The 13,639-nt window shown below is 42.8% G+C and overlaps 2 protein-coding genes across 5 annotated transcripts in view; one reads left to right on the top strand and one right to left on the bottom strand.

Annotated features, from left to right (window-relative positions):
* Window positions 1–1,192, top strand: part of LOC110501816 (telomere-associated protein RIF1) — a 31,760-nt gene extending 30,568 nt beyond the window's left edge. For 2 of the 4 annotated variants that reach the window (XM_090216101.1, XM_090216103.1), the window contains 2 exons: window positions 108–228; window positions 421–1,192. In XM_090216101.1, the coding sequence (XP_090072227.1) occupies window positions 108–228; window positions 421–695 (396 nt within the window). In that variant the 3' untranslated portion in view covers window positions 696–1,192. Of the gene's footprint in view, window positions 1–78; window positions 229–420 lie in introns of all 4 variants that reach the window. The other 2 variants (XR_016490635.1, XM_090216102.1) reach the window with 2 other exon arrangements.
* Window positions 1,193–1,924: 732 nt separating this feature from the next.
* Window positions 1,925–13,639, bottom strand: part of LOC110501815 (nebulin-like) — a 102,963-nt gene continuing 91,248 nt past the window's right edge. The window contains 10 exon segments of the mRNA XM_090216100.1: window positions 1,925–2,898; window positions 3,131–3,234; window positions 3,989–4,129; window positions 4,296–4,388; window positions 4,494–4,680; window positions 4,931–5,038; window positions 11,599–11,703; window positions 12,041–12,145; window positions 12,509–12,622; window positions 13,282–13,392. Of these exon segments, the coding sequence (XP_090072226.1) occupies window positions 2,725–2,898; window positions 3,131–3,234; window positions 3,989–4,129; window positions 4,296–4,388; window positions 4,494–4,680; window positions 4,931–5,038; window positions 11,599–11,703; window positions 12,041–12,145; window positions 12,509–12,622; window positions 13,282–13,392 (1,242 nt within the window). The 3' untranslated portion in view covers window positions 1,925–2,724.

The raw sequence follows: 13,639 nt of genomic DNA, 5'->3' as shown, positions 1-13,639 counted from the left end.
GTTAATGATAATTGTCATATGTGGTTAATTCTTGTGGAGATGAGCACAGTTCAGGTGGTTTATCTGTTTGGTCTGTAGTGGAGCGTTTCACCTTGTCACTGCTTCAGCAGAAGGGCCGTAGTGATGAGCTAAAGAGTTTTGAGGAGATGGAGAAGCTGACATCTGAGCTGGAGGAGCCAACTGTTCCTCAGAACCAGGGAGAGGACAAGACTCCAGGAGATGCCCTAGGTGAGTTCAATAAACCTGTGTTGTTTCCAAAGGCCAATTTGTGCCGTAAGAGAATAAGCTTGGGGGAAAAAATATTTGAAAGTTGCTGTGAAATTGCTCACAAATACATTTTTTTGCTGTATTTCTAATTCAGCTCACTAAACAGAACTCAATATCATAGATGATTATCATTCATGATGTTCCCTTCTGTAGTCACAGAGTTGTTGGATGAGCCAGTGCCCAAGGAGCACGAGGAACCTCCAGAGGAGAGACTGGACCAGAGCAGGCCTGACCACCAGAAGACTGCTGAGGGTGGTCTGCTGTTGGAGGTGGAGTCTCTGGCGGCTCATCTGACTGGGGAGGGATTGAGCCACTGCTCCTCTGACCAGCTGGTTCTGATCCATGATCAGCTGGGAGGCATGATGAGGACGGTGGTGCTGCAGCTGCAGAGCAGACTACTGGCTCAGAACAAGGACAGCGGACCCTGATCCAAACACTAGACAGTCCCAGGGTTTGGATTACATATTTTGGGAATGCCCCACGTGAAGTCTCTTGAAGATGCCTATTGACAACTGTGGGGGGGGCGGCACATTGGTGTTTGAATTCTTACAGAGGTCTTGATTTGTTCATGTGGGGGCCTGGGCCCCCCAGCCCCCAATCAAGGTTTCCCCTCTCACACTCCGACTCTTAAGATCTAAGAGTTAACCAAGTACTACACCACAAGTCCACCAGGATCTGTTTGGATTGTGTTTTTAAACTCTTTTTCCTTGTCCTCTCTGATGGCTGAGGGAGACATTTTTATAAATGCTAGTTCAGGCTAAAAAGTAGTGGTGGCGATTAGTTGTCATGACGAGTGAAAGCGAAGCATGGTCTCTGATTGGCTATACCAAGGCTTTGACAGGAAGTGATATTTTAACCATACATTGTGGTCCGGAGGATGGCACTTTTTACATTGTGTACCTATTAAATAAAGGTTTGAAAGATGGAGGCTGTATCAGTGTTGTTCTTTGGATGTATGGGGGATGGAGGGGAAGTTTAATGTGAGCATAAGGCAATGTATTTCTGTTCTGAATTCATGATTAATGCCAGTACTGTGGCTGTCATGGATAGTCAGGCCACAACATTATCTGCCTCCAGGGTAGGGTTTGTCTATAAAACAGCTCCCCAAAAAACTGACTTGTCTTCACTTGTTTTCATCTTGTCCAGTTATTATTGATATATATATATAGTGGGGCAAAAAAGTATTTAGTCAGCCACCAATTGTGCAAGTTCTCCCACTTAAAAAGATGAGGCCTGTAATTTTCACCATAGGTACACTTAAACTATGACGGAAAAAATCACTGCGATTTCTTTTTTTAAATTAATTTATTTGCAAATTATGGTGGAAAATTAAGTATTTGGTCACCTACAAACAAGCAAGATTTCTGGATCTCAGACCTGTAACTTCTTCTCTAAGAGGCTCCTCTGTCCTCCACTCGTTGCCTGTATTAATGGCACCTGTTTGAGCTTGTTATCAGTATAAAAGACACTCCAAATTACAGGCCTCATCTTTTTAAGTGGGAGAACTTGCACAATTGATGGCTGACTAAATACTTTTTTGCCCCACTGTACCTTTACGCAAGCTGCTAAAGCGGTGTCTGGCTTGAACTATTGTTGTAGGAAATGTTTAAGTGGAGAGGCCACAACGTAGAGAAATAAGAACACAAGACCTCAGTAGTGCAGCAGGTTGGTGTTTTATTATCTACTGATCAACGGTATTTGACTTCTTTACCCCCAGGTAATCAGAGGGAACGAAACGCATGCAATGAGTGACCAGCCTTCGGCTACTTCAGGAGGGAAGAGGCTTCTCAAACTGGGTGGTGAAACTCAAAGCTGCTGATAGAAATAAGAATAGGGAATCTTGTCCGCTCTATTCATTCTGATAGCCAATCATATCTGTACGTTCCGTAATGTTACATCCTCAGGAACAGAGCCCTGGTTTTTAGGTTCGATGGATGATACCTCAAGGTTACACATCTTTTCTTCATCTTTCATCAACCCCTTGTGGTTTTAGGTGATTAAACAACTTTATTCTCTCCACACGGTACACTTTCCTATCATCCATATACTTCACTTTTTCATCACAGGAAAGTTTGAATTGCATGTAAGCTCATCTGTTTTTGTGTGAAAGTTAACTTTCAGTAACGCTTTTCAAAAATATTTAACTGACATTGATTAAGGTTCTGTCTGCAATTTACAAAATAATGGGCTTTTCGTCATATTGTTTCAAGACAAGGTCTTGGAAAAGGATGAATGTTCTACAGTAGTCTATATAGGTATTTATACATTTCAGATTCTCATGTCACATCCACAGGGCCTTGGGAAACGGGCATCAACACTATAGACTACTAATACTACAGCTACAAAAATCTAATCTGAGCGATAGTCTACACATATAACAGGTTTACGAAGCGACAGATTCAACCGTAGATGGCGGCCAATCGGGTAGCTAGGTGGATGTGTCGGTGGGACTTGTCTTTAGATTGCTTCAACGTAATTGGCCGGCAGCATGCCAGTCTTGCCTGAGCGCTGCACAGTGCCGTACATCCAGCCCTCGTCGATGGACTGCACGTTTACGATAACATCACCATCCTTGAAGGAGACCTCGTCCATGTCGGCAGAGGAGTAGTCGTACATGGCACGCACAGTTTTCTGAACGGGACAAAAAATATTTTTTAGTAATGACGGCTGATATGGTAGTGAGTAGTGCACAGCAACCCAACCAAAAGGAAATTTGCCCAACATGCTTCCCTGTTTCTCTGGCATCTCCCTTCTCAGTGTGGAGGCAATACAATCTAATTCTGTTTCACAGTCAATCATGACTGGTTTCCACGGTAATGATCTATGTCCTGTGAGCCTGGTACAGTCAGAGTACAGTACTCACCCCGGTGGTGGACGGGTGGGAGGGGACAGAGGACACGGTGGTCTGCTGTGTGGCTACAGAGGAAGACCTCTGCTGCAGCTCCACGGTCTTGGTGTGTGTGTAACCTGCAGGAGCAGATAGGAAAGACATAAGTCAGCTGTCACAGTTAGAATGAGGGCTTAGGTATAGATACTTCTACCATAGCGGGCTGGGAACAGGGCACTGACTGTACCAAGTATTGACGAGGCTTGAATATAAAGGTCTGCCATCTACAGTGTACAAAACATTAGGAACACCTGCTTGTTCTATGACATAGACTGACTAGGTGAAAGCTATGATCCCTTATTGAGGTCACATGTTAAATACACTTCAATCAATGTAGATGAAGGGTAGGAGACAGGTTAAAGAAGGATTTTTAAGACTTGAGACAATTGAGACATGGATTGTGTGTGTGTGCCTTTCAGAGCGTGAATGGGCAAGACAAAATATTTGAGTGCCTTTGAACAGGGAAGGGTAGTAGGTGCCAGGCGCACCGGTTTGTGTCAAGAACTGCAACACTGCTGGGTTTTTCACACTCAACAATTCCCTGTATGTATCAAGAATGGTCCTCCACCCAAAGGCATCTAGCGAACTTGACCCTACTGCGGGAAGCATCGGAGTCAACATGGGCCAGCATCCCTGTGGAACGCTTTCGACACCTTGTAGAGTCCATGCTCTGAGGCAGTTATGAAGGCAAAAGACGGTGCAACTCAATATTAGGGCGGTGTTCCTAATGTTTTGTACACTCAGTGTCTATGGAATTGGTCTAAAGTGGTTTGGTGGTGTGATATCTGAACTGGGTTGTGATTGTGTGATGTGGGCCCACTACAGTAGACCTACCCATGGAGGAGGTAGCAAAGCCATTGCTGTACAGGGACACATGGTGGGCTGGGTCCTCAGACACCTCAGACTTCTCATCACCAACACCACTCATAGCGCTGGTGGAGCGGGAGTGCTCCTTGCTGCGACGCTGGGCTTGGACTGTCACACAGAGGGCAAAGGTCAGGGTTCAACAAAACCTAAAAATATTGGTTGCACTTTATATTGAATGAATAGGCCATTATAAATGCTTATAAATTATTATACATGATTAAAATCAAAGAGTTTGTGGATTATGCTGTTCAGGTGTGAGGCTTCTCTCTCTTACCTGACATCATGTGCAGACTCCTGGACTGGATGTTGTCCTCAGCAGGGTCATAGTCAAACACAGAGCCGGGGTTGGTGCGCCATACACGCAGATCTGAGGGTGAACCGACAGGTTTTACAGAATGGCTGGTACGATGTAGAATAATTGGTTGGTGTTTGTGGGTCTCGGCACAGCGTGTGTGTGTGCTGGCGTGCCTACCGGTGACTGTCTCCTGTTCGTGCTCCACCACGCGTCTCTTCTCCATCTCCACCACGCGTCTCTGGATGCCCCGGTAGTTGATGTCGCTGAACTCCTGGGTGTTCTTCTTCACACGGTCCATCACGGGGTCAGAGGTGGTGGGAGTGAAGCTGCCCTTACTCTTCTCAAAGTCCTGGTGGTATTTCACCTGGTGGACAGAGAGCCGTGGGATGATATCAGTCGGGAATGAGTAATCAACTTGGTATGGCATTTGTTATTACATTTTAATAAAGGACTCAGTGGTAAGACAATAGTTCAACTTTAGTGGTATGGTTTTACATGGGTAGGATTTATGAACGTGAGCAATTTTGTCTGGCATGTGTTATTACAAGAAAAATACTCTTTACAAGCCAACAAGAGATATTATATTATAACATCTACAAAAACCATTGACTCACTCCAGATATGTTGCGCTGGGTCTCCTTGACGCGTCTCATCTCAGGTGTGTCCAGCACAAAGGCAGCCTTGCCCTGCACCTGCTTACGGAAGCTGTCAGAGTACAGCACCTGTGGAACAGCAGAGAGGACAGCAGAGGAACAACGTCAGCACCAGAGTTAACCCCCTTTATCTGTTGAACCTGTGTGTGACAGAATGTGGCACAACAACAACAACAACAGATAGGGTCACTCTGAGAAGGGCTTATTATTGGGACCTCAGACGATATTAGCAGGGAGATTCAAACCTTCAGAGTGGGGGGGGGATTAAGAGGGCGTGTCCCAATTCATAATGGAGTTAGGAGGGGTGTGTTCCAATCCTTAATTGGGGTGTTGGGAGTGGGAGGAAGCCAGGGGAAAAGGAGGAGTTGACTAGTTTCAATAACAAGGCAGAGGGTTAGCCATGATATACAAATAGATGAGAGCAGAGGATGACTACTGTAGATCTGATTAATGAGGTTAACTAGAGCCAGAAGAAGAACAGGAGGGAGTTAGATGAGAGGGTTAACGTGGGTTCTAAAGGGTTCTAAAGGGGCACATAGGTCCTGGAGGACGGCTGGTGTACCGAGCTAATCTGTTCTTGGTTCCGTTTCGCTCTCTCCATCTCTGGAGTGAACACCTGGGGCGTTCCTTTGGCAGAACTGTCCTTATACAACACCTACAGGGCAGAAGCACAGCCCCAGGGGACAGTCAGACACACTGCAACAACACAATCCAACACACACCAACACACACTAAAACATCCCAGCCTCCACAGCATGGCAAGGATGTTAGTTGCCACACTAAAACAGGAGATAAATAGCACACCTCTTAAAGGAAGAATGCTGCTGGGGAGATACAAATTTAAAAAAAGGTTAAGCAAAAACACTCAAAATGTGAGGAAGTAATTTTGAAGAGGGTGTTTTAGCTGAGGTTAGAATGAAGGGAGAGTCAAAGATGATTTACTGAGGGCGGAAGGTGGAAGGATAGATTGAAAGGAACGAGGAAGGATGGAGAGGGATGATGTGTTGTATTAGAATCAGGGTTGATTGTTGATGACAAGGGCTGAACCGATAGCGAAGACAGTTTAAGGCGGTAAGGGAGGATCAAACAGTGAAAAACACAGAAACACGTGTTGGTATTGGTTTCCTCTAGTACCGAGCTGATGTTCTTCTGCATCTCACGAACCCTCTTCACCTCCGGTAGGTCTGAGATGGCTGTGCACCGACACAACGAGTCCTTGTACTTTATCTACCCATCAGATCAGCATTATGGTCCCATGCAGAAGAGAGATGATGTCACAATGGACAAACACACACAGAGAGTGAACCAGAGACAGCAGAGAACAGATTACAGGAAGCACTGTAGCTACAAATGACATTGAACTGTTAATAGCACAAGGGACAAGAGCGTATGCAGGAGAATAAAGCTAGATTGAACACATGGGACACAGCAGCAACTTCAGCAAAATCATTTTGGATCGTACACCTCTTCTGAAATAATATAGACTATTTAGATGTATGCATGTACTCACAGGGAGGGGTTCCTCCATTAACATATTGTTTAAACATATTGTGGCTTCATGTTACCAGAGAACTTGACATGTTTTAATATTCTATTTTTAAATCATTGTCTACTAATAGTACGCTTCATTTTTACGTTAGGACATCTTTTGAACAGATATAGGTTTTGGGCTGGGGTAAGACTAAAAAGGGTTGGACAGGGGAATTAAAGTGGGCTTGGAGTTGTACATGGGCTTGAGTAACAGGAGCAGGACAGACAGGAGTATATAAATGAATCAATCAATGAATGAATCAATTGATTGATATACTCCTGATCATCAAGCCCCTGTAGAACTATATGGATGGTAGATGGAGGGTAAAGAATCACAGTATAAAAAACTGTACCATGTTAACGTGTTGCTGGTTGCGTTTAACTCTGTCCATCTCTGGGGGGTCTGATATAGCTGCTCCTCTTTGTACTGAATCTTTAAACAGTGACACAGAGACAACCAGTCAAAAACACGGTTTATTGCCCACTGAGATGGGAAACGGATGAGGGCTGCCATAAAATGCATGCAAAGGTTTGGGTTATAGTTAGACTACCGTTTCAAAAATCTCACAGCACTTCAGTAAAGAAAACTGAAGAAATGGAATTAAAAGACAAAAACACTTTATGATGAAGATTAATGGAAACAAAAAAATGGAGAAGAAAAATCACAAGGCAATTTGTTTGTTTGGTAGGGAACCAACCAATAGAAAACAAGAAAACAAACATGGGATGAATCTATTTAGGGCTTTAGTTTGGAGGACAATGTAAATGAAGTTATTTTTGTACCGCTAAGTTATTTTGAAGCGCTAGACTTCATCTTGGCACACAGAAGTCAAAGGTCAGGAGAATAACCACTGATGCTTTAGGGGGCATTATTGGAGGTCAGTTAGGGGTCATACGACAGAGAGGGTGAGAGGTTTTTTGAGGTTTGTTGGTTGGGAAATTATGGGGGGCCTCCTTTATGGGAGGGACTAGATAGAAACTCGAGTACCGAGCTGATGTTCTTCTGCATCTCACGAACGTTCTTCACACCCGGTAGGTCTGAGATGGCTGTGCCCCGACACAACGAGTCCTTGACCTACTCTGGCGGTTCCATGAGAAACACAGAGACAGAGACAAAGCAAGACAGATAACAAATATAAAGCACATGTACTGTACACTACACGTATACTACAAGTACTCTACACGTATACTACAAGTACGCTACACGTATACTACAAGTACGCTACACGTATACTACAAGTACGCTACACGTATACTACAAGTACGCTACACGTATACTACAAGTACGCTACACGTATACTACAAGTACACTACACGTATACTACAAGTACGCTACACGTATACTACAAGTACACTACACGTATACTACAAGTGTGGCACACGCATACAGCAGCAGCAGCAGCAAGGACGATGGCCTCACTGAAGACAGTGAGAATGCAGCCGGCATAAAGCAGGTAGATAACACAGTTGTGACATTTACATTGCATGTCAACAGCAGTTAAGTGCTTTGCTTTTACAGAATATACTGCAAATTATATAACACTATGAACTGACTAGGGAACCTCTGAGCAAATGAAAGGTAGATATTTGGTTTAGTTTATTACAGATCTTGGATGTAATGTTAATTCATTATTTTAATGTTCTGATGAGTCTGGTGGCACAATGAACTCTGAGATTAGCACAAACTCTGCAAAATGGGGTTGAAAATGTGGAAAGAAAAAATGGTTGCAATTATGTAGAGAATAAAACATTCTATGTTTTTTTTGTTGTTAAATTTGAGATCTGGGGGGGGTTCAAAGGGTAGACTGAGTGAAGACAGGCAGGGTCACTCTATAGTGTACCGTGCTAATGTTTGTCTGATTGCATTTAACTCTGTTCATCTCTGGGGTGTCTGACAGAGCTGTTCCTCCTCCCAAGTCCTCTTTGTACCGAATCTTTAAACGGTAAGAGGAGGAAAACAGTAGTGAGTCTTTGTTCTATCAGTTGAGAGGTTGGTTGAGTGATTTGTGCATGGGAAAAAGACAGGGAAAAAGACAGCTAGGCCTACAACAGACAAAAAAAACAGAAAGAAGACGTTTCTAGATGACACATGACATCACGAGTCATAAAGCATGAAACCTGTTGGCTCAAAGTGGTACCATATGCCGAATTTCATAACGACATTGCTCAAACCAGAGATCTAAAATCTAAAAATGTTATTAACCTAATACAGAAACACAAGTTTGGCTATGATGATTCTCTCATTATCAGCTCAAGAGGATATTAATAATAAGAAAGGGGAGGAAAAGAAAGAGGTGAAAATGTGCTGTAAGAAAAGGTGAAATATATATATATTTTAAATACTCATGGAGCAGTAGGTATCCCCAACTGAACATCTTTCTATTCTCTTTAACACAAAGAATTTCAGGGCTTTCCTTTATTGATGACACTTTGCCTTTTAGGTTTTTAAGGTGGTCTGTCTGGTACTGAAGCTACAGGGAAAAGAGCACAAGTGCAGTTAACATGTCTCCCAATAACAAAAACATCAAGAAAAGAAAAGACAGATTGGAGTCATTAAAACTCGTTTGTCAACCACTCCACAAATTTCTTGTTAACAAACTATAGTTTTGGCAAGTCGGCTAGGACATCTACTTTGTGCATGACACAAGTAGTTTTTCCAACAATTGTTTACAGACAGATTATTTCACTTATAATTCACTGTATCACAAATCCAGTGGGTCAGCAGTTCACATACACTAACTTGACTGTGCCTTTCAACAGTTTGGAAAATTCCAGAAAATAATGTCATGGCTTTAGAAGCTTCTGATAGGCTAATTGACATCCTTTGAGTCAATTGGAGATGTACCTGTGGATGTATTTCAAGGTCTACCTTCAAACCCAGTGCCTCTTTGCTTGACATCATGGGAAAATCGAAATAAATCAGCCAAGACTTCATAAAAAAAAAATTGTAGACCTCCACAAGTCTGGTACGTCCTTGGGCGCAATTTTCAAATCCCTGAAGGTACCACATTCATCTGTACAAACAATAGTATAAACACCATGGGGGTTTATACGCAAGCATAAACACCATGGGACCACGCAGCTGTCATACCGCTCAGGAAGGAGACACGGGGGTGGCAGCATCATGTTGTGGGGGTCCTTTGCTGCAGGAGGGACTGGTGCACTTCACAAAATAGATGGCATCATGAGGATGGAAAATTATGTGGATATATTGAAGCAACATCTCAATACATCAGTCAGGAAGTTAAAGCTTGGTCTCAAATGGGTCTTCCAAATGGACAATGACCCCAAGCATACTTCCAAAGTTGTAGCAAAATGGCTTAAGGACAACAAAGTCAAGGTATTGGAGTGGCCATCACAAAGCTCTTTTCCTCAATCCTATGGAAAATTTGTAGGCAGAACTGAAAAAGCGTGTGCCAGTAAGGAGACCTACACACCTGACTCAGTTACAATTAATTGTGGGAAGCTTGTGAAAGGCTACCTGAAACATTTGACCCAAATTAAACAATTTACAGGCAATGCTACCAAATACTAATTGAGTGTATGTAAACTTCTGACCCACTGGGAATGTGATGAGAAATAAAAGCTGAAATAATCACTCTCAACTATTATTTTGACATTTCAGATTCTTAAAACAAAGTGGTGATCCTAATTGACCTAAAACAGGGAATTTTTACTAGGATTAAATGTCAGGAATTGTGAAAAACTGAGTTTAAATGTATTTGGCTAAGGTGATTGCAAACCTCCGACTTCAACTGTATCTAATAAGACATTCTGTTATTACATATACTGAACAAAAATAGAAATGCAACACGCAACAGGAAATCGGTCAATTTAAATAAACCCATTAGGCCCTAATCTAAGGATTTCACATGATTGGGAATACATATATGCATCTGTTGGTCACAGATACCTTTAAAAAAATGGGCCTCACAATAGGCCTCAGGATCTCGTCACGGTATCGCTGTGCATTCAAATTGACATCAATAAAATGCAGTTGTGTTTATTGTCCGTAGCTTATGCCTGCCCGGACCATAACCCCACCACCACCACAGGGCACTCTGTTCTCAATGGCACTCTGTTCTCAACTCTGTTCTCAATCAGCAAACTGCTTGCCCACACAATTTTATAACAATACTCTGATGTATCACGAGGCACTCCCCTTCGCAAAAAGTTCTCTCTGTCAAGTAATTCAGCCCTTATACTGGCATCTTTCAGGACCTGAACATGGTAGCCCCGATTCAAGACGCCATTCTCCAATTCAGCAGATTTGACACTGTAGTCTGTTTCCTGATCGCAAATTCTGCGGACTCTTTGGAATTGGCCATATGGAATATTCTCTTTTAGCCTTTTGGGGTGAAAGCTGTCTGCCCTCAGAATGGTATTCCCATCTGTAGGCTTTCTAAAGATTGATGTGTACAAACAACCTTTCTCATTTTTACTAATGTTGAGGTCCAAAAAGTGAATGTTATCCTTGCTGTACTCCATAGTTAGTTTGATGTTGTGTAACCACTCCCTCTTCCAATTAGGGCTGATTGAAAAGCTGTTCAAAAGAGGACCTTGTATTCCTTTTTTTTGTACTCCCTGACGAAGGCCATGCAGCCGAAACGCGTCGTTTTAAAAAATTACTTTGTTTCTATTGAATGTGCCATACTAATAAAGGCATTTGTATTAATTATATGATCCTCCTTGGTCCTCCTTTCTTTTTGACTTTACATGTTGCATTTATATATTTTTTCAGTGTAAACTAAATTATGAAATTAGCTACTGTACTTTCCAACGACAATAAAAAGTCTTGAGCCTGGCTTTTCTGAATCGGTAATTAGATAATAAACATAATGTCCATATCCTGCTGGTTTCTTTTAGTTCAGACAGAAAAACACAACAGATGTCCATATATATACATGTATATAAAGTATTGAAGGTGATACTTTGAAGTCAAGACACTGAAGATGCACAGAGAGACACCTTGCTGCCACTGACTGACATGAGGGCATGGTGAACCTGAGACCTGGAACCTAGGTCTTGGTTCCAAAGGGAGGGTTCTAAAACGGAAGGTTCTAAAATGGAACGGAGGGTTTTAAAAGGCTTCTACTTACAGTGCTGAAGTTCTTCTGATTCTCACGGACTCTCATCATCTCAGGCGTGTCCAGGACGGGCACATAGTGAGACATGCACTTCTCAGCCTCCTCCCTGTACTTTTTCTGTTGGGACACAGTACAGAGAGAGAGAGAGAGAGAGAGACAGAGAGACAGAGAGACAGAGACAGAGAGACAGAGAGACAGAGAGACAGAGAGACAGAGAGACAGAGAGACAGAGAGAGAGAGAGAGAGAGAGAGAGAGAGAGAGAGAGAGAGAGAGAGAGAGAGCGAGAGCGAGAGACGTCACATAAGAGCTTGGTCATTCAACTCTAATGGCAATGTATTCAAAGCATATTAGTCTATATCAATCAAATTGATGCAAAATTTATCTACATAGTTTATGAAGCGTTTACGTACACAGTTAACAGACATCCATAGTAGTTTGGAGCGTTCCTCTTACCTGGCTGACCATGTTCCTGATATTCTGTGCGTGGAGGATGTCAGGGGTGTCGATAACACTAGTGTAGCTAGCCCTGTCCGCCTCGGCAGTCTGCTTGTACTTTTGCTGAGGAGGGACACAAACTGCAGCTCAGAAACACACTCTTTGTTAAATAACATCTACATGCACTGATGGAGAGTGGTTGTTCAGTATTCTTGGTACAGTACACAATTACAGTATTGAAGGCAATGAACATAAAGTGGTTATGATTATAGTGTGCATTCATTACATGTAAAATAGCTATACAGCAACTCAGGTATAACGAAGACAGTTGGACAATATGAAATAGCTTCTAGGTTACAAGTAAATGCTACTCTGGTTGTTATCACCTAAAAAAACATGGCTATAATGTATTATGCTTTTTGAAATTACTGGACTTAACGCACATATTACAAAACAAGGGTGTCTTGGCCCAAAAATCCCACTGACCTGGCTGAGGATGTCTGTAGCATTCCTAGCCCTCATGAAGTCTGGCGTGTCTGTAGCCAATGCCAACATTCCCTTGCCCTTGATCTCTGTCTCCAATGCCTTCTTGTACTCTTTCTGCAAACAGCCCCATTAAACACGTCAAGTCAAAAACAAGTCAAATACTATTTATAGTGAGTATTCAAAATAACTACTGGATATTATGTCACATTGGTTTAGGGGCTGCAAAACCAGAAACGTCACAGGTTAAAACATCTTCAGCTAAGGGGATGATTAAGGAGACTCCTAGGGAACCGTGAACAGAGAGCTTAGCATCACAAACCAACAGGAACAGATAATGGGATTAAGTTACAAGTGAGGGAGAGTGATGTGAGACAGGAAGGGTCCACTCAGAGCTGAAAGACAGAAGAAGGTTTAGTGTGAATCTCAGTGAAAGTTGTTTCAGACATCATATTATCTGGTTAACCTGGGGAACTACTAGCCTGGTGCCAGATCTGTTTGCGATGTCTTGCCAACTCCTGTAGTCACTGTCAACATTGGAGTTAGCAAGACAGCACAAACAGATCTAAGACCAGGCTGGGGGAACGACACTATTAGCTTCACAACTGCGTTGGAAACACATTAGTAATGTCATTAGCCAGAGCCAAGAAGAAAACCAATCAGCTGCCTGGTTAGTTAGGTGATGAAGCAGGAAGAGGAGGAGGAGAAGAAGCAGAGGAAGAGGGGGATGAGCGAGGGATTAAAGAAGAAGCCTGTTCCATCTGTAGCAGTCCTACCTGACTCAGGATAGCAGTGGCGTTCCTTGCTCTCAAAAGCTCAGGAGTTTCCTCAAAAACAGTTAGCCCTTTACCCTTCACCCCCTCCTCTAGATCCCTCCTGTACTCTCTCTACGGGGCGGAAGGAAGAACAGAGAGGCTGCAGAGAGACAGGCAGGGTAACACAGGCAGGGCACACAGACAGGACACGGTACGGTAAAGGCTCAGGTGGCAGTACCGCTCACTCATAGATTCTCAAAGCCACCAAGTCTCGCCTTCAGATTATGACAGACCAGTTCTGGTTTTGGTTGACATGTATAGACAAATATTGAGTTGCCAAATTGGACATTATTCTTATTTTTTACAATAAGTATTATGA

This window comes from Oncorhynchus mykiss, chromosome 22 (assembly GCF_057628025.1).
Source record: "Oncorhynchus mykiss isolate SJ-2025 chromosome 22, ASM5762802v1, whole genome shotgun sequence".
NCBI lineage: Eukaryota > Metazoa > Chordata > Actinopteri > Salmoniformes > Salmonidae > Oncorhynchus > Oncorhynchus mykiss.
This window is presented reverse-complemented; position numbering and strand designations above follow the sequence as displayed.